General features: G+C 42.8%; 1 protein-coding gene across 1 annotated transcript in view; it reads left to right on the forward strand.

Annotated features, from left to right (window-relative positions):
- Window positions 1-1,069: 1,069 nt before the first annotated feature.
- Window positions 1,070-21,545, forward strand: part of Itpr1 (inositol 1,4,5-trisphosphate receptor type 1) — a gene marked incomplete at its 5' end in the record, with an annotated part of 210,471 nt that continues 189,995 nt past the window's right edge. Inside the window, 6 exons of the mRNA XM_050124741.1 lie at window positions 1,070-1,185; window positions 13,557-13,643; window positions 15,924-16,082; window positions 18,473-18,571; window positions 19,995-20,078; window positions 20,181-20,327. Of these exons, the coding sequence (XP_049980698.1) occupies window positions 1,070-1,185; window positions 13,557-13,643; window positions 15,924-16,082; window positions 18,473-18,571; window positions 19,995-20,078; window positions 20,181-20,327 (692 nt within the window). The remainder of the gene's footprint in view (window positions 1,186-13,556; window positions 13,644-15,923; window positions 16,083-18,472; window positions 18,572-19,994; window positions 20,079-20,180; window positions 20,328-21,545) is intronic.

Raw genomic sequence — 21,545 nt, forward strand, 5'->3', positions numbered from 1 at the left:
ATATTGAGGTCTTTGATCCATTTGGACTTGAGTTTTGTGCATGGTGATAAATATGGGTCTATTTTCATTCTTCTACAGGTTGACATCCAGTTGTGCCAGCACCATTTGTTGAAGATGCTTTCTTTCTTCCATTGTATACTTTTAGCTCCTTGTCCGAAGCTTCCATGGCCTCCAAGACAATGCCACCTGCTAGAGTCAGTGCTTAGTGTGAATTTGTCAGGGACATTTCACATTCAATTGTTACAGCTGCTTTAGGATAAGGTTCATCATCCCAAGACCGTATGCTGCACGTTTTTCCTATGGTTTCTACCTGCTGCGTGACTTTTACTCAGATCTGACTAGATCCTAAGTCTTTCCTTTGGGGTGGCTGACAGGAAGAGCAAGAGTAGGGTCACATCTGCTTTTCTGTTGTTGGCTCAGTTGCTCTGCTGCTACAGTCATTGTGTCAGTTTCTTTAGAGAAATCTGGAAATCACTTGTCCATGCTGTATAAGGCAGTATAGTATAGTCACAGAAACCCGGGACTACTAACAGGGATCAATTAGAATGCACTGATCACAGGGGTCAAGGGCACATCTATTGGTCTCAATTTGAATTTTGCTTTTTTGAAATTTCTATATCCCAGAGAGTCATCATGCACATGTCACTTAAAAGACCTTTGTTCTAGGAAGTGTTTTCAAGTAAGCCGTGTGTGTTTGTGTCTATTAGTTTTGCACTTAAAAAATTCAGTAAGACCAAAAATACATGTATGTATTGTTGTATTCATTGGGGACTTTAGGGTTATCTACCATGAATTGATGGTGGTAATTGTGAAAGATTAAGAACACTGGGTTGTGACATGTAGTCCCAGCTCTGCCATTAACTGCCTTGGTGACAATAGACAATTGATTATTTTTCTGTAAACCCCAGTTTCCTCATCTGTACCCTTATACAGTGATGGCAAAAGGGCTTTGTACCAACACATATGTGTAAGATGTTATAAAACCTTAGTAAAACTGGGAAGCCTTCTTTCATAGGCTGAGTATATAGCATCCCCCGTAACAGCTTTTGTCTTTTGTTTTTCTTTCTAGATTGCCTCTTTAAACTATGTCCTATGAACCGATACTCTGCGCAGAAACAGTTCTGGAAAGCTGCTAAGCCTGGGGCCAACAGCACAACAGATGCGGTGCTGCTCAACAAATTGCATGTATGTATGGAGATGACAGTATCAGGGACGGGGATGTCCAGAGTGGTCATCTGGATGGACCCTAAGGGTGGCTGGGACAGGGTTGTTTATGTCAGTCTCTGACCCCATCTGATGGCTTTTAAAATTCATCATCATCATTGTATTAGTGTTTTGCCTGTATATATATCTGTGCACCATTTATGTATGCAATGCTCAGAAGAGGTCTTTGGATTTCTTAGAACTAGAGTTGCTTATGGCTGTGAGCAGGGAATTAACCTAAGTCCTCAACAAGAACAGCCAGTACTCTTTAACTATAGAACTCTCTCTCCATCCTCCTGACTTTTTTTTTTTTAATCTAAGAAGAAATGAACTACAGCCATCTTAAGTTATTTTTCAGGGAAGTGATACTCTTCCCCCCTCTACCTGCCCTGCACCCACAAAACTTTCCAGGAGTGGCTTGAGGCAAAATGGCAGCTGGAATTGAATCTTGGCTCAACCATTCATTGACTTTGAACTTGGGCAAATCATATAGCTCCTTCTGACTCTGCTCCTTATCCATAAAATGAACACAATGGTCATGGTCATGTCCACTTTAAAAGGAGGCTGCGAGAAGCACAGTAAAGGATACATGGAGGTCTTAGGAACATCGCCAGTCACCTAGTTAATGCTTAATAACTTTCGTTCATTCTCTAATAGAGTTTGACAGGCATCATTATGCTTATCATATTGATTGACAAGTAAGAGAAGTGCTCACAGTACTGCTGACCTACTGTGCACCACAGCAAGTCTCTGAGCCTTTCTGAGACAATTATCCTATAAAATTATGATGGAATTCTTCTGCTACCTGACACCTGGAGGCGAAGCTTTGTGAAAGCTCTGTGTGATGTGTAGAAGGCAGATCTTGGAAGGATCCGGTGTAACATTACTGAATTAGTGACTACTCCATACCTCACACTGTTTTTGTTCTCTCCACGTCACTTCTGTGTCTCCCTAGAATGTAAATTGCATGGGCTCAGGTCCTTGTGTCACTCTTGTTTCTTGCTGAGCCCCTCATGTCTGCAGTCAGGATTGACATACACTAGGTACTCAGGAAGTAGACAGGAAAAACAGAAACATGGTGCTGCTTGGTTTTCAGTCATAGCTTGAAGATGGATGCTGGGCCCTGGAGGAGCTCGCAGAGTTTCTCGTCTGAGCCTGTTCTGTTTTAGCTCAGATGTGACAGTGTCATAGCCATTTGCATCTGATGAGGTTGGTGTTATGAGAAGGGGTCCTTCCCTCACTCAACCTACGCTGTTGCAATGAGGGTTCTGTGCTCCAATCAAGATCCAGTGTTCGGGGTCCTACCTTCTGTCAGCTCATGTTGAGGCCATTGTGAAGCAGACTACCTCCCAGTGTGCCTGAAATGAAATCCAAACGTTTTCCTGTTATGTGTGTGGTTGTCTGTGGCTAGACTCTGAACTTCTCTCTGGAGCTGCTGTACTCTTACTATACTGCACTGTAAAATGCACTATAATACAGTACACAGTACTATACTCTTATTATAGGAGGATTTATTCACTTTATTTTATTGAGCAGCCCACACTCACCCTAGTCACATGACCTTTGCACTCCCAGCTAATTCTGCTTGGGTCATCCTCAGCCAGGCTGCTCTTCAGCTAGGACCTCTGTATCCTTCTCAGCAGAGTGCTCCCTACACACTCCTCCAAGAGATGCTTCCTGTTTTCCCCACTTCGGCTTCCTGTTTATGTCTTTCTCAATGCTGAGTATAGTCTGCAGTTATGTTTAATAAGTTCCTTAATTATTTGTCACTCATGAAAATGGCAATCGTACAAGGTTGGCATCCTCTCTTGTTCTCACCTGTTAGTTCTTCCCATGGTGTCAGGACACAATGAGAAACACTGGATGCCTGAGGGTTCTACTAGGTACTAGAGGTAGGATTTGCCTTAACCATCTAGTAGCTTCTAGAAAATAAAGAATGAAGAGGGAATGCCACCTTACAATTAATAAAGAGGCAATACAGGGCAAACTGTCCTTTGCTGTTTAAGAGCATGTGGCAGAGGGGTTAGGACAAGCTTCCTGGAGGAAGAGGGGAGTAACACGTAAGCCTCAGTGTGAGGCATCTCCGGGATTAACAGAGCAGAAGAAAGAATGAAGGCTAGAGATACTGTTAAAGATCGAAGGGATTACGTCACTATTACAGTGATTGTGATGTTGGCCTTAGGTGCCACAGGCTCATGGCTCCCACCCCATAGAAAATACTGTACAATTTTGCAGGTGTTCAGTGGATTCTTAGGTATCCGTTTTTAAAATAACTTACAAAGGAGAAATTAAAAAAAATAAGCGATAAGTTACATAATAAATAGTACACTTAATGTGTCGTGACAGCTGTCCTGGGAGACAAGGGAATCAGGGCTTGCAGGACTTGGCTGATACCAGCAGGTAATACTTGGGATGTGGGAAGCTTGTTGTCTGCTAAGGGACTTTTCAAAATGACCAGCGGCTCCCAGTAATGTTATGAAGAACATACAGCATACTCTTTGCTTCATTCAACAGTACCTGCACTTCCGGGGGTGAAAATATACTGGTGACAGTACTAACGAAACACACAATTATGCTCTTTGCTGAGGTGTAAAGTGGAGTGGGGCCCTGAGTTATGAAAATTACAGGTGCCTTTTAACCCAGGTAAATGTCTAGGCAGCCCTAAGATTGTGTGGGATGAAATGAAAGCTTACTGCACAGGACCAAGCCCGACATTTCATAGGAACCAGCCTACCTGACTCCTGTCTACTGAATGTCACTGGCTCCACTCCTCCTCTTCCAATCAGAACCCCAGCCCCACTCCTGCAAGCCTGTGGTGGGAACGTGGGCCTCTCGTCGAAGGGGTGGGGAAGGTCCTTCCATTCTCCTTGCTCCTAGGAGAGCACTACTGGGTGCAGAGACCTAGGGCATTATCTTTGTGAAAGCCCTGGGTGTCTTTAGTTGTCTTGCCTTTGCATCTCTGCTATGAAGGTCACTCTGTACAGTGAGATCTTAGCAGTACATCTCCAACTCTTTCTTCTCCTGTGCTTTTTACTGCAGGGGTTCAGATTAATACTCCTCTAGACCATCAGGAAGCCAACAAGAATAAAAGGGGCTTGTAGGGTAGTGCTGCCCTTGGGGTTCCTACACTTGCAGGTCTGCAGAAGCAGCACCACCCCCCTGCAGTGCGGTGCTGTGTGGGAAGGTGGACTAAGAGCTGCGCATGGCTTCTGCTTTGACAAGTGAAGATAGAAATCCATGCTTCAGCTTGTAATACTTGGATTTTTAAAGTATGCTGGCAGCTAATTCAGTTAAGGCTTAAAGCATATGCTCCGCAGCAACTCTGGATGGCTAGACTAAAGCCAGATGTGAGTCTTTAGGACCTTTGCAACCTGCAATCTATGCCTTCTTTTGATGTTTGCACTGCAACTGGAGTGGGCAAAAGAAGTGTTCTTTTAAATCTATTCTTAAATGTGATTAAAAGCTTCTCTCTGTCTCTGTCTCTGTCTCTCTCTCTCTGTGTGTGGTGTGTGAGAGGGAGAGAGAGAGAGACATAGACAGACAGACACACAGAGAGACAGAGATACTAAGAGATAAGAGAACCAGAAAGATGAGGGAATATTATGTCCTTTATGCTATTTGTTTGTTTGTTTGTTTAATGCTAGGACAGCCAGTTCTTTGCCCCGATGTGAACTGGCTGGCATGGCTTTTCCGTCTTGAATGATGGTCTGCCCTTGACTTTGTGTGGGTGGTACTTTTTTGCTTAGTTGGAGTTTTTCCCCCTTATCCCCAAACCTTCTGACTGTTTTCGTGCAGTCATTGAAATGTATTTTGGTCAAAGTCTTCCTTGCCTGTGGGGACTGGTGGCTGGTCTCCATTGGGTTTTCATTTTTATTTTGGTCAATTACCGGGCAGCACCCGGGAGTCAGAGGTCAGGCTATTTTTAATTAATGCCATTTAAGGAATTTGTTGTCTAGACCACTCAATATCCTTTTGACTGTGGTAAGCGATGTGCACAGCCCTCTGAAGGAGAATGACATCTAGTGGCTGCTTACTGTGTGCTTACTCCTCCAGCAGAAGCTGGATTTTGTTTGACTCTTTAGGTCCCAATTTCCCAGAAGTCTCTTGGCTAAATGAGTTAGCGTCACTATCGTATCATAATGTTACAAAGGCTATCTAGCTGATGTTTCCTGAGAGTGGTTTGCCCGTGACCTTGAAATGGGTGCCCATACTGTTTTAGATTTTGAGAGTAAGCATGTCATTAAGCTATTTGACATAAGCCAAGCGGGGGAGTGACAAATCTTTATTGTTTTTTTAAAGCCTGAGATATGAGTAGCTGTTTTTCTGGATCCTTAACTCAGTTTCCTATTACGTCATTGAGAGCTCATTGACCTTACATTAATATCCTTTTCCTGACTCTTCCAGTGTCCCTTCTGTACTGATTTAACAATGCTTGTTTTATTTCTGAAATAAAATCGCAGGTGACTATATCAGGGTTCACCTTGGTTTTGTTTAGAGCACACTGTAGTGTCAGTTGTCGAGAAACTGGGATGGAGTATTTTGTTCTTAGAAATTATAAATACTCCTTGATCCAATATAAAAGGAAAAGGAATAGTAGCTATTTCATTTGGCGAGATCTTTAAAGAAAACATAAAAAAATTATATGGCTTTTAAAAGGATATTTGCCAGAGACACAACGAAGATATAGCTCCAAAAATCACACAAATGAGTGCTATAGCTTCCAAGGCAAACACGAACAGGAAATGGAAAGACCATTCATTGCTGGTATCCCCGAACCTTCTTCCTTGAAGACTAACCTTGATCTTCATCATCTTGTGTGCTTTGCTCATACCCTGCCCCGCCCGAGAGACTTTAAACCATTGGTGGGGATGTGCTATTTTCTCTCATTTCAGTGACGTTTGTTTGTTTCGCAACTTGGTTGTGAGATAATAGAAGACTTCATTTCCACTTTTAATGGCTCCATGGTTGCCCCACTGTATGACGACATTGAAATTTTAGATAAACATTTTCTATGGCGAGGGCAGGATAGGGATACTAATTCAAGATCCTGACAAATTGTTTTGGCCATTTGAAAAAAAGTTGGAACTTTTTATTTTTGCTCGGTTGTCTTAGAAATACAAATGCCTAGAAATAAAATTACTGAGTAAAAAAAAAAAAATTACCGAGTAAAGTTATGTCCATTGAGACAAGCCCTCCCCCTATCCCTCGGCTGAGATTCCTTGGAAAATAGTCAGTTCACTGTGTTGCAGTATGTTCATGACATGAATTTGAAAAGTTTAACAAATCATGACCTCATTCTTTTCAGGGAAGTGGGCAACCTTAGTCTGTAGGTCCTGGCCCAATCTAGATCTTGCTGCCTTTTAATCTATATCTTATGTTGCCTACTGAACCTAAAAGTCATGATGGATGTTTTTGTTCTAGAAACTAACTTTTGTCTTGTGAGGGGATTATTTAAGGACTGATGCATGTTCAGGTGTATGTGTGTGCACATGTGCAATTGTGCGTGTGTGTGTGTGTGTGTGTGTGTGTGCGCGCATGAGGGAGGGAGAGAGAGAGAGAGTGAGCGCGCTCACCTTTGACTGATCATAGAATCCTATAAATCTGTCTCTACTCCAGCAATGAGATTGCAAGCCTGTGCTTTCCTGCCTGGCTTTTTTTTTTAAATATTTATTTATTTATTATGTATACAATATTCTGTCTGTATGCCTGAAGGCCAGAAGAGGGCACCAGACCTCATTACAGATGGTTGTGAGCCACCATGTGGTTGCCGGGAATTGAACTCAGGACCTCTGGAAGAGCAGGCAATGCTCTTAACCACTGAGCCATCTCTCCAGCCCTCCTGCCTGGCTTTTGATGTAGGTGTACGTCTTGGGGATTGAACACGCGAGTCTTCATGCTGTCTGGCAAGCACTTTACCAACTGATCCATCTCCCAGTCCCTGCACTAAACAAACATATTTTAAATTCATGCTGTTAGTAAAAAGTGAATTAGAGACTTTTTTCTTTACATGATAAGGAGCTTAGAAGTGGGCTCACACAATGGCCCATAAGTTTACTGCTTTCTGTGTTTGTTCAGTGACCTTGTTAGCAGACATGAGAAAGTTGTAATTCATAGTTTGACAATGTTTTTTAACTGTGATCTTCCACAGTGTCTTTAAGGTAGTCTTTGGTTCTATTCTCTACTTACTTCCTGTGTATTTTCCTTTTATTTTAGCCAGCTGTCCTTGCTCTTCAGTTTCACTTCTTTGTAATTAGTTTCTGTTTTGGAATAGTAGTACCTTTTTGATGGTCAGCTTGACACTGATTTGTGCTCAGACTTAGCATGGGTCTGTCTGAGTTAGGGTTTCTATTGCGGTGATGAAACACCATGAACAAAGTGAGTTGGGGAGGAGAGGGTTTATTCAGCTTTCATTTTACTGTTCATCACCAAAGGAAGTCAGGCCAGGAACTGAAGCAGGGCAGGGACCTGGAGGCAGGAGCTGATGCAGAGGCCATGGAGAGGTGCTGCTTACTGGCTTGTTCCCCCTGACTTTCTTAGCCTGCTTTCTTAAAGGACCAAGGACTACCAGCCCAGGGATGGAACTACCCACAATGGGCTGGGCCACCCCCCATCAACGACTAATTAAGAAAATGCTCCACAGACTTACCTACAGCCAGATCTTATGGAGGCATTTCCTCAACTGAAGCTCCTTCCAGCCAGCATAGGGACTTAATATTTTATGCTCTTAGGCCTTAGGCTGAGGCTTTTGGAATTTCTTGGGAATAAGAAAAGGTTCATGAGAATTTTCCATCTTCAAATCATTTGAGTCCAAGAAGGGCTGTGCTACTCAAGAATTCAGAAAGCATGAAACTCACCACTGTGATATTTTGGGCATAGAAAAGCTCCATTTGCTTGGGTGTTTTATTTTTCTTTTTTGAAAATATTGTATTTTCCTCAATCGATATTTTTTTCTCTCTCTTCAGTTTCTATGCAGTATTAGCCGAGAACAGCTTAGTAGAAAAAAAAAAACAAACCACTCTGTACAAGTGTAAACTCTCATTCCAAATGAATCCAGGCCAGTGTTTGGAAAACTACCTGTGGAAACTACAGGGAGCTCTCTAGAGTAGGAAATACAGGGTGGAAATTGGGAGAACAAGGATGGGGTGGGGGCCGGGAGCAGGACTGAAGACCTGCACGGAGGCCGTCACGGAGACTGTGCTGCTGTGTTGTCTGCAAGGCTTTACCACTGGAGATGACTGGAGTTTCGTGGCGTTATCTTTGTATTCATGAGAGTAGCACAAGGACTGGCATCTCACTCAAAAAGAGCGGGAGAGAAATGGGTGAGCAGACCCCTCTTTGGGCTGGTGTACATGTGGCTACCTGGCAGGGATTCCCACTGATAAGTCATTGTCTTCCTGCACATTGTTGGGCCCGTGAGCTGAGATTGCTTCCTGTAATTTTCTCCAAAGCTCAGCTTTCTAAATCGCATGCGCCGCAGACAGAGCTTGAGAGGATGCGGAATTTGTAGGAATCATTATGGTTTTGATCCAGCCCACCTAAACCTTGTTTTAAAATCATCTTGAGAACATTGCTTAGTTTTAGAATCTTTTCCCTAATAATTGTTATTAAATTCTATTCTTTGTCAGTGTTCTGTTGCTGTGAAGATACACCATGACACAGCAGTTCTCTTAAAGGAAAGCATTTAATTGGGTCATGCTTACAGTTGAGAGGTTTGATAAATTATTATCGTGGTAGAAAGCGTGAAAGGATGCAGGCAGACATGTACTGAAGAGGTAGCTGAGAATTCTACATCTGTATTGGCAGGCAGCAGGAGGACAGAGACACTGGACCTCTGTCTTGGGCCCTTGAAAATCCAAAACCCGAGGCCCTCATCAGTGATACACTTCCTCCAGTAAAGTCACACCTACTACTCGAAGAAGGCAAAAATTTCATAATCCCTATGAAGTAACACCACTCACTAATGACCAAGCATTCAACCTGTGACCCTGAGGGGCCATCCCTACTCAAACCACCACATTCCATTCCGTGGCCCTCATAGGCCTGTAACCATATCAGAATGCAAAATTGCATTCAATCCAACTTCAGAAGTTCTGATAGTCAATGACAGTCTTAACACTGTTTAAAAGTTCAAGGTTTCAAAGTCTTTTCTGAGACTCACAGCCATCTCTTGACTGTAACCCCTTGTAAATTCAAAATCAAAACAAGCAGATCACATAGTTTCAACATAAAATGGCACAGGATATACATTACCATTCTAAAATGGGAGGAAAGGGAACATAGGAAATTCTAGACCAAAGGAAGACCACAAAAACCAGCTGTGCAAACTCCAAACTGCATCTCTATATCTGATGTTAAAGTGCTCATCAACTCTCCAATTCCTTTCAGCTTTGTTGACTTCAACACACTCCTCTTTCTTGGGCTGGTTTCACACAAGGGCCACAACTTTGCTTGACTGCTAGCTCATGATTTTGGCAGGTCCATTGTCTTGGGGTCTCCAAGGCAATCCAAACATCACCTACACAGCTTCACAGGATGGCCTCTCTGGACCTCCATGCAGGGACACCCATGACACATACCTGATCTCTGCAGCTTTCCTGCACTGTAAGGGGAGATTCCATAACCCCTTTCTTCTGTCCTTGACTCTAAAACCAGAACCATATGGCCAAAGCTGCCAACTTTTTCTGCTTGCTCGGGTTGGAACATGGCCTTCTTGTTCAATTGCATTTTCACCAGCTTTCTGTTTTCCATGGTTTCCTTCTGTGACTAAGCTTGGCTGTCCTGAAACTCACTCTGTGGGCCAGGCTGGCCTTGAATGTTATAAGTTTAGCTGGGTTGAATCTTACCCTGAGGTCATCACTCTCTTTATCTCCTCTAGCAACAGGCTTTTCTTTGATCTGTTTATCTCCTTGAATGTGGGATTTAACTCCATTATACTTCCTGGTTTCCCCTTTTTCCTCAAACTCTACATTGTATATTTTGCCTTGCTCAGCTTGCTCCTTTTCATTATAGATCTGCATAAGACAGGCCACTAGTAACCAAGGGCACAATCAATGCTAAGGTGTTTTGAGACTTTCTCTGTCCACACTGTTAATTCAAAACTCTTCAATTTAGCCTCAGGAATATTTGTGTGTGTGTGTGTGTGTGTGTGTGTGTGTGTGTGTGTGTGTGTGTGTGTGCAAGGGCCAAAAATAGCTACATTCTTCACCCAAATATCACAAGAACCATTTCTAGGCCACATACTAGTATTCATCTCCTCTGAAATCTCTTGAGCTGGTCCCTGACAGTTCAAATCACCCTTAGCACCATTGTCTTCCATGTTCCTACTGGTATGACCCATTAAGCTTAAAGCATTCAAGTGCTTTTCTAATCCAACAACCCAAAGCCCACATTCTTCTAAACAAAAGCATGGTCATACCTATCACAGTGTTGGGTCCACGGTGCGGGGAGGGGTGGTGGTGGTGGTGTCGCACAAAGATGGGGACAGACCACCAAAGTCAAATAAACCAGAAGCAAACTTTATTCCAGGCACCAGATTCCAGGGGGGGGAAAACTCCATGGGGCACAAAAAGCTCATCAGCTAGCTGAGACCACAGCCAAAGATGGATTTTGTAAGGCTGTGGCAAAGGCCAATTTCTGAACCCACCTTTTTATAGTAGGGGCACCAAGCATTAGATCTGAACAAAGAATTTTTACAATCTCAAGGTAAAATTCAGATACAGATTGCCTTACTTTACAATCTTTCTTAATAGAGTTTTTTTCAATTAAACTAGTGTTTGTACTTAATCTGTTATCTTCCTTGGTAGTGTTTACTGAAGCCTATGCTCTCCCCTTTGATGCTGCCGGTTTGACATAGCAGGGATAATGTGTAAACCAAAGGTCATTTATCTATCTCCTAAAAGTTTACTCAGCTTATATCCATCAGTAATCAAGGATGGCTGGGGATATTAGACTCTCAATTTGGAGAGAGATGTTTCAGCCTTGTATATAGAGCTATGGGTTGTAAAGCAGAGTAACCCACTGTTAATAGTTAATCCTTAAGCTGCTGAGAAAACTGCTGACAGGCTGTTCTCATTCTCCTAGGCTTACAGCTTTATATTTCTTTATTTCTACATTCTTATTTTTGGAATCTACATTTTTTTAATATTCTTATTCTTGGACACTTCAACAACAATAGCCCAGTCCCTGGTATTAATTTCTGTATTAGTCAGTGTCTATTGCTGTTGAAGAGACCCCCACGACCATTGTCATCATGGCAGGAAACATGAGGACATGCAGGCATGGTGCTAGAGTATAGCTGTGAGTTCTATATCTGGAACAGAAGGTGGGGAGGGGAGAGAGAGAGACAGAGAGAAAGGGAGAGAAATGGGGTGGGGGGAGATAAAGGGAGAGAGAGAGAGAGAGAGAGAGAGAGAGAGAGAGAGAGAGAAAGAGAGAGGCCTAGGCCCTGTCCTGAGCCCTTGATAACACAAAGGCCACCTCCTGGTGATACACTTCCTCCAACAAGGCCACACCTACTCCAAGAAGGCCAGACCTCCTAATCACTGTCAAGTAGTGTCACTCCCCAGTGGCCAGGAATTCAAATCTGTAAGTCCACGGGGCCATCGCTATTCTATCCACCACAGTATCTTATTTGAAAGACTGGGAATATAACTTAGTGGTAAAACATTTGCTGAGCATGAGTGAGGCCCTGGGTTTTATCCCTAGTTTACAATAAGTAAATAAAAAATTAATTAAAATGAAAAATTATTGAATGCTATGATATGTCTTTCATAATCTTCTGTAATATTTGTGGTAGTGTGTTAATGCTTGTGAGTTCCCTTTTGTGGTAAGAACACCAACGAGGGTTTGCTAACATATCAACTTAGTTGGATGATAACATGCCCACAAAGGCCTGTGAAAATGAAGGTGTGTTCCTTATGAAAGGGACCCCATGGATAACTGGCAGTGTCTTATCTGATGAGAACACAGCAAACGAATGTTTCTGAAGTTGTAATACATTATTGGTCATTAGGCTGTCACCTGTCATTTTCTGTATGTAATTCTTTCCTGTCATGTTTCTTTGATGCATTTTAAGGATGATAGTGTGCTTATTGTCCATGGTGTCAGTAGTTCCCTGTTGCCGTATTGTGATATAGTAGTTCCTTTAACAATACTTGGACATTTTGATCCTACTGTACCTATTGGTTTTGTGGGAGCCTAGGCAGTTTCGTGGATGCTCACCTTACTAGACCTGGATGGAGGTGGGTGGTCCTTGGACTTCCCACAGGGCAGGGAACCCTGATTGCTCTTTGGGCTGGTGAGGGAGGGGGACTTGATTGGGGGAGGGGGAGGGAAAGGGGAGGCGGCAGTGGGGAAGAGACAGAAATCTTTAATTAATAAATAAATAAATAAATACTTGGACAAAAGAATGAGAAAAAGCTGTTCATGGTGTTGGTCCCAGGAGCCCCTTCAAGTACCTTCTGTTTGCCCTTGCTACCTTTCTGAGCTTGTCAGATTGACTGCTAATTTTTCCAACCTTACTATAACTCCACAAACTAGGAGTTTAACCAAAATGCACATTTGTGGATTAGCTCTGTCACTTAATAAATTCATGATTAAAAACTAAGACTGAAATAAAGCAAAATTTGTTATATACAATAGAGAAAATAGTTTACCCGAGCCCACTATACTCAACATCCAATTACCTGTGTGCTATTGACCAAACCTTTAAATTTGATTGTTTCTTATTTAAAAATAGAGTAATCATCTTCCTTTTAAAGAGCTACATGAAAATTAGAGAGATTATGGTGAATAAATATTTGACAGTAATCAATAATAGACCACATATAGTACAGTGAGCAGTCACTATGTAGTGATGTATATGAGGTCTAAGTACTACTTTTATTCTGGTTTTACAAATAAGGAAACAACCTCACAGCTGTTTCATAATAAAGTTCTCAAAACCACATACTGCTCCAAATCGACTTTTCAATTTAGTTTTTATTTTATTCCAAAGCCTTAAAGAATATTTCCAAATCACATGAGAAATACAAAATTCTTTCTGTCCTTTCTCTGTTGTTAAAAGACATATACATGGTCTTGACTAGTTTTTCCTAAGTCAAATGTCCATGACATCCCTGAAGAAAAAGCTCATTTTAATAATCCCCAAAGGTCCTGACAGCTGAGACATAAGCCAGTGCATAAGCGAGGCCGAGTTAGATGAGCTTCACAAGCTCTTGGCTCATTTCACAGACCCTCGGGCTGTGCCCAGGGGTTTGCTTGTTCTGCGGTTCTGATGACAGTGGTTCTGTATTGCTGCAGAGGACTAGAACCTGTTTGCTCTTGGTGACCAGTCTTCCTTGTCATTGTTACAGCACGCTGCAGACCTGGAAAAGAAGCAGAATGAGACAGAAAACAGGAAATTGCTGGGGACCGTGATCCAGTACGGCAATGTGATCCAGGTAGGTGCAATCTGCGCTTCTCTTTTGAAGCGGAAGCATGAAGAAGAAAGAAACTGAGGAAGCAGCCGTGTCACGTGGTGTGCCGTTTCCTTGGCAGTGGGGCTCCAATAGAGGCAGCTACTTTGTTGAAAACAACCTAGACAACAACAACAGCAAAAACAGGGACAATCCCCTCATGTTTCTTGTTGTATCACTTGGGCATTTTCTTGGTTTGTGTCATGGTGTAAGCATTTCCGTTCTCAGCCAATTACTGGTCACTTGCGCTGCTTACTGGTCACTTGTGTCCAGATGGTTCAAATGGGAAACACCATGCCTGAAGAAGACCCTAATTGTAATGGTTTGGCTTAATTTATGATGCTTGGGAGTTCACTGTGTTTAGTGAAAATTGAATGCCCTGTAAATTTTAGCTTTTGTTCAGAGCTGTTTGCCAGAGAAAACAAAAAGAGTTCTTTGCACGCGAATATATGTATTTACAAGGTTTCATGCAGCCTGTGGGCTGGCCTTATGCTCACCAGGTAGCTGCTTGACCCTCAATTCTTGACCTTTCTACCTCCACTCTCCAAGCATTGGGATTACTTTACAAAACTTTAATCATCTGTACCCTCTTTAATAAATCGTTTATTAATCAAAAGTATCTCGCAACTGTTGACATATTTTGTGGTTGTTTGAGTCACCTGATATCTCTGTACCCTTGAACCTGCAATGAATAACACAGTCCAAACAGGCTTCCGCAGGTCTTTACCAGAAGGTTCTGATCAGACCTGGCCCAGTCTTAGAGATGAGTTTGTGAGGAAATCCTAGGGATCATCTTAACGTACCCAGTTCCCAGATCATTTTAACCCAGGCACAGCGACAGTAGTTAAAACTGTTGAGTACCCTGTCCATCTGTTATCTGTTCCAGCTTTTGCAACCTTGTAAATTACTAAATAGAAAGGATTTTTTTTCGTATTTTTATCGCTATTAGGTATAGAGCAGTGCAACTAAAAAATGTTTTACAAAAACAACTTTGTGATTTTATTTTAAAAAATGGGAATTGCAGAAGTTACCTTATAGTTTTGCTAAATTGCCTAGGATTGCTCTGATCTTACTAGGATTACAGGTATTGGGGTTATCATTCATGGCTAATGCTTCTTGATTAAATGGTTACTTGGGTTCGGTCTTAGTAATAGCTCTTGAAATCTATTACTACAAAGATCAGGTTGTCACTCCTCCCTGTCCCTTTGAAGTTCTGTTCTTTATCAAGTTAGGCCAGTGTTCTGAGGCTCAGAGTAGAAGACACTCAGTTGGTTAGGCTGGAGAAATGGGAGGCACCAAGGATGAAAAAAATTCGTGGGAGATGCTGACAGCTAATCCATGCCAAAACATTGGTAATCATTTCTTCTTCCAGGGTAGTTTGAAATGATCTCAGCTTTATTCTGCTCTCAGGCTCACCTGTGGGAAAGTAAGCCTGTGTGTGGAGGATTAGAGGCCATTCACCAAGGGAGCATCAAGGGCCTTGGAAGACATTACTGGCTCCCGTTTCTCTTGGTCATAGGCTTTCCAGGACTCACAAATTAATGCCTCCCACTCTCAGCAACCCTGTCGGTAGATTTGTGGGTCCCTTAAGGGTGCTCGTGTGTTCTCATGTAAACAGGAGATATGGCAGCCGCGGTGGAGTCACAAGCTGGCCTTCCTTCTCTAGAGACGGGGAAGTCTTGCTTTCCTGTTTTGTCTTTTACCTACCAAGGCGGAGAACCTTAGTAATACTTACTGGCCCAGATTATTAGACAAACTTTCCTATTTGGATCTTCTCTCCTCCCATGCTTCATGAAATCATCATCCCAGAGTAAAGAATAATGTGCTGGGAGCATTGAAGGTGGATGTCCAGGGTCACCCCGTTCATCACAAGGAATAACAATCATTGATAGCCTTGCCCTTTAAATCCGGCTATTGCCTATTGACATAATTACCTTCCTTGGTCCCCTTCTGTATCAGTGACTAGTCAGACCATAGTTCCTATCCCCGTTCACAAGGTGATGGCATGCCTCTCTAGCAGCTTCCAGATGATGGCGTAACCGGCTTCTGCATTATCTATCTCGTCCAAGGTTTTCCTTCCCTCCTGCCCTCTTCTCTGCTTCCTTCACTGTTCCTTTTCTTGTTCCTAGCATTAGGTACTTTGTGTTTCTCCTGCTTCCCAAACAGCTCGGTGTTGGGAGGAATGTTTGATAAGTATTTTATATGACCAAAAGAGCTATGGCAGAGTAGACTCGCTCATGCCTTATTCTCTTGGTGGATTTTTAGCTCCTGCATTTGAAAAGCAATAAATACCTAACCGTGAATAAGAGGCTTCCGGCCCTGCTAGAGAAGAACGCCATGAGAGTGACTCTGGATGAAGCTGGAAACGAAGGGTCCTGGTTTTACATTCAACCGTTCTACAAGCTGCGCTCCATCGGAGACAGTGTAAGTGCAGCTTCCCCACCAGGAAATGCCCCACGCCTTGCTTCCAGCCCTCACTTGCTTGAGGCTCAACTAAGAGAAGTTTAGCATTGGAGCCACAGGCAGAAGAAGAGATCCGATTGCTATGGAAACTGGTGTTTGGGAAACAAGGAAACGAGAAGAGAAGTGTGACCTAAATACAGTCGCTATGTTTTTCCTACTGGGCCTCTGAAAAAAAATCCCATTACCTCAGTGATTTTACCATGAGAACAGCCATCCTGAATTAATATCCTGGTTGAGGATCCCTTGCCATTCCATTTCCATGAGTGCACCAGAAATATCCAGCTATTTTGGAGATACCAAAGGACAGAAAGTGGAAAGGCCTTAGTAGGGAATGGGAGTGGATTGCATGCTCACCCCATGCTTCCTGAGTCAGTAAGCAGGGCTGCTTCTCCATCTCTTTCAACTGCAGTAGCCGCCTGGGATTCTGGACAATACAGAGCCACAGGAATCCCTTTTTCAAGGCAACTGAGAACACTCTGGATATCTGTTAGTTAAATTAGTCAGTCATTACGTGGGCACATACTTAGCGGTGAATATGTTTAAATGCTATCAACTACGTACTTGACCTTGTTAAGGTCCTAAAATAGATGCTTTAAGGGAAAAAAAAAAAACTAAAAAGAAATTGGCACCTTAAACAGCATGAGTGTTCTGGAAATACTCACCTACCCTTTACTTTAAACTAAGTTTCAAGCCAGGCGGTGGTGGCGCACACCTTTAATCCCAGCACTTGGGAGGCAGAGGCAGGTTGATCTCTGTGAGTTCATAGCTAGCCTGGTCTACAGAAGTGAGTTCCAGGATAACAGGATAACCAGGGCTACACAGAGTACACCTTGTTTTAAACTGCCACCCTCCCCGGCTCCCATCCAAAAACAAAACAAAACAAAAAACCCTACACACCAAAAGAACCTAAGTTTTGACACTTTTTAGTAATGCCATTTAAGTTTATAATCTTTGGTCAGTTCAAATATTTTGTGTTTGTATGCATATCATCTAACAGTATCAAGCTGGTCTCTAACTGCTAGCCTACAGTGAATATTAAGCCACAAGTAATAGGTTCTTTTTAATGATCTTAGATTCATTTCAGGTTATAGAAAATATAACCATATATATTTCTAAAATGTATCATTCTCAAAATATGTGGGTTTTATTTTGTAAGAAGGCAGACATCTCTTTTGTTTCCTTTCCTTCTTCTCCCACCGTCAAAAGAAAATGCAGGACTGAGGAGGTGGCTTGCTGTATAAGCGTGAGGAGCTGAGTTCAAATACCCAGTCTCCACATAAAAGCCAGTCTTGCCTGTGTGTGCCTTTAACCCCAGCACTGGGAGAGCAGAACAGGCTGATCCTTGAACTCACTAGCCAGCCAGCCTCACTGAGAAAAAGAACTTAGTTTCCTTGAGAGAACTTGTCTCAAACAGATAAGGTAGAGAATGATACAGGTTGTCCTACATCTTTGTCATTTTTGTCTGGACTACACACACACACACACACACACACACACACACACACACACACTTGATAATACCGAGATCTGAAATTTGTTTTTAGCAAATCTTTGCTTTTCTGTCATTGTCATTTAATGTGTTTGACTTAGTTAAGATTATGACATGAATATTTACCTTTTTAAAAATAGTTTCTCCCATCTAATAGGGTTTGACCTATTCATACCTCAGTGCTTTAAGGGTGTTAGTTTAGATAGGAGGTCGGACCAGAAAGGATCAGGCTGTGTGGATCATACCTAAGGGTAGGTATGAGTCTCTGGTCAGGCATTTGTTTCAGTTATAGAACATTATCTTTAAGTGTCTAATGCTGGGGACCAAAGAAATGGCCTGTAACTCCAGTTGCATGGAATCTAAAGCCCTCTCTGGCTTCCATGGAACAGAATATACATGGTACACAGACAAGGTGGGCATTCTCACATACACACAATAAAATAAAATTAAACCTTTAAAACGTAAAAGCCATTTATTGCCATATATAAAGGAATTCTATTAGAAAATAGATTTCTTATGTTGTAATCACAGTTCTAGAAACATGACTATGACTTCATTCTTTCAAGCATAAAGATCGCTCAAAATAGTATCCTGCTTTCCCTAAAATTGAGTCGAGTTTATTTATACAAGTGTCTCAACTAAATACCAAAAAAACCTTTCTTAGTGCCCTGGACCAACTTGCAAAGTATTGAAGTATAAGCAGCAACCGTTGTGCATTGAAATCCAGCCTCAGCCGTCTTTCAGAACACGGGCTGTGGGGTCGGCTTGTAAAAGCTGTTCGTCCCGAGATAGATGGCCTCCAAGGACCATTGTGCACTCCCATTCTTCCCTTTGCAAAGCTCTGTTGCTCCTTTCTTTCCAGGTGGTCATAGGTGACAAGGTGGTCTTGAACCCCGTCAACGCTGGCCAGCCTCTGCACGCCAGCACCCATCAACTGGTGGATAACCCAGGCTGCAATGAGGTAAGGACATTTGAAAAAGTCCATGTCCCTGTATATGGATGAGCTTGTGCCCCAGGAACAGGCCTTGTGGGACCAGAGTGTGTGCACTGCATGTGACTTGAGCAGCAACCCAGGACACTGAGCCCATTCTGCAGGGGAAGAGCCCAAGGCCCACAGTTGGGTAGCATGAGTTTTGTAGGTCTGTAAATTTTGCGTCACTGAATAATCATTCTCTAATTTGTTAATACCTGTTAAGTCCTTTTGCCACTTTTCCCCTAGCTTAGCTGTAGGGGCACAGTTTGCCAAGTTGTCTTCCTAAGTAGAGTACCTTTTTTAATCCTAAAGAGGTGAAATACAGGCATGCACAGCCCTGCTGGGCAGATCGAGTTTTTAGCTGTACATTGCTAAGCCTCTCACCAGGCAGTTGCAGACCTGGGGTTGTAGCTCTCTTGTGCTAGAATATCTGTGTCACGGAGAGGACATGAGCTCTAGATTGAGAAAGTTGTGAGTTCAAATCTCAGTCTGTGGTTCCCAAGCTCTGATCCGTCGGTGAGTTTCTCTCTCTCTCTATGTGCCCATAGTCTGAAAGGAAGGTAGAGTTTCTTAGGGTGCCACTAGGATGAGGTGAGATGGTGTTAGTACGCCCTAGCTGTGTGATTTTACAAATGAGGGCTCTTGCTGCTGCTAACGACCACTAACATTTTCACTTGTAGGCCCCAGGCTCATTTCTTGGTATCTTATTCCATCTTCAAAGTATTTGATTTCATTTGGCCTTTACATTTGTAGCTGTAGAACCAGAGACTTGGAGGAAAAGAAGGCAGGGTTCCCAAAGGGGTGGGAGGAAACCAGGGCTTGAACCTTCAAGTTGGATTTGGAGCATCTGTAGTGATGGGTACAAATAGGTTATTTGTTACCCAAATTTGTTGCTCATTTCTTACTCCCCAGATGCGTTTTCTGGTTCTTTGTTCCCTTTGGTGTCTGTATTCATGGCCTATTAGCTACTCTTCTCATTGCCTTGATAAAGTACCTGAAACAAAGCAAATAAGCATTGTTGTTCACAGGCACGGTGGGGAGGACGTGGAGATGGGAGAGGCACAGCTCAAATAGTGTTAGACTGTGCATTCCTCCATTCAACAGGCATCAGAGAGAGAGAGAGGACAGGAAGCTAGGCCAGGCCGTAATCATCACGGCTTTCTACTCTAGAGCCCTACTTCCTGCAGCTAGGTCCCTCCTCTTGGAGGTTCCAAATTTGCCAAAACAGCTCCACCAGCTGGGGACCATGCTTTTGGACATGTGAGTGTACAGGGGCATCATAGCTATCTGAACTATAACGAGAGGTTTGTACTGAAGCCCAGCCTTCCTGGCTACAGTGAGGAACTTTGGGACTGAATGATATCGTGACTCTAGGAGCTATGTGAAATATTAACTCTGCTTTGCGTTCTAGGTCAACTCTGTCAACTGCAACACAAGCTGGAAAATTGTCCTTTTCATGAAATGGAGTGATAACAAAGATGACATTTTAAAGGGAGTAAGTTGGATGCTTTTGGGCACTCTGCTTTTCTCAGGACAGCAGGCTGGTTTTCTTTTCAAACTCATTTCCCCCTTACTCCCGTCTTGCACGGACATACAGGGTGATGTGGTGAGGCTCTTCCACGCTGAGCAAGAGAAGTTTCTCACATGCGATGAGCACAGGAAGAAGCAACATGTCTTCCTGAGGACAACCGGCCGACAGTCAGCCACCTCGGCCACCAGTTCCAAAGCCCTATGGGAGGTGGAGGTAAGGAGGGGGCCTGCAGAAGTGTGGTGACAGTGGCGTGGGGTGTGGGGGCTGGGGCTGCAAGTGCTGGAGTTCAGAGTAAACCTCTCTGCAGATGTGCTTCTAAATCATATCCAGGCATTTATTAACAAGCAAGCAAACAAGCAAACAAACAAACAAACAGAAACCGAGTAGAGATGGCCCAGGAAAGCATGCACACCGTGATATACTGGATAGATGGTACATGGCCCCATGGAGAAAGATAATATCTACGCATTCTTTCCCTGAGTCACCAGACGTGGCTGTTTCTTACTTTTCCCTTTCCTCTTCTGTCCTCCCACTTTCTCTTGCTTGTTTATCTGTCACAATATTATTCAATCAAATAATCCACCTGGCATTGATCAATGCATGGCGCTCCCACACTGGTGTTGGGACTCAAGTTGTGAGACAGTGTCTTCTATAGATAACGGAGAAGCTGTACTCATGATATCTGAACAATATGGTTACCTAAAGAAGACCTGAAAAAAATGACATCATCAGTTGACCTACCTTAGTGGATGGAAGAGAATCTCAAAAGACCACACTTCAAGGGCTACAGCAAAGTAGTGGCCACAGAGAGAGGAGTTGTCCTCTCCAGGGACAAGTCCTCTGATAAGTTACCCAATCCTAAGTGATCAAGACCTAAGTGTTTATACCTGTGAGCAACATTGAATTAACTTAGCAAGTTCAAATAACAACAAGAATAATATGAATAGCAACAACAATAATAATGCAAGAGGCCATGGATTTGAAAAGAGTACTTAGGGAGTGGAGGGAAATCTTGTAATTTCAGTACGCATGCATGAAATTCTCAAAAAATAAATTAAAAACAAAGGAAATGAGCATTCTGATAGCAGGCATACTCAGCAGGATGGCCTAGGTGACAGGAGGGGCATTTCATGTGCTCTGGAGGTTTTGGTAAAGGAGAATGAACTGATTGAGTAAGGATTAACATTTCCTAAATGTTATTGGATGGTTCCAATCCACCGGTCACACAAAAGGCCCTGTTAAAATGCATCACATAACAAAACCTAAAGTCATGATCTGGGAAAGGGGAAGGTAGAGGGGAGGGGATAAGAGCTGATAGTGAAGGAGGTAGAGAAGAGAGTCAGGTGGAGGGAGTAAACAGAACGAATGGATTATATGCATGCATTGAATTGTCAAGTAATTGTCATTGAGAGAATTAGCATCTGAGCTTGT

This window comes from Alexandromys fortis, unplaced genomic scaffold, assembly GCF_014885135.2.
Source record: "Alexandromys fortis isolate MF-2015 unplaced genomic scaffold, M_Fortis_MF-2015_v1.1 scaffold_234, whole genome shotgun sequence".
In the NCBI taxonomy this organism is placed as follows: Eukaryota; Metazoa; Chordata; class Mammalia; order Rodentia; family Cricetidae; genus Alexandromys; species Alexandromys fortis.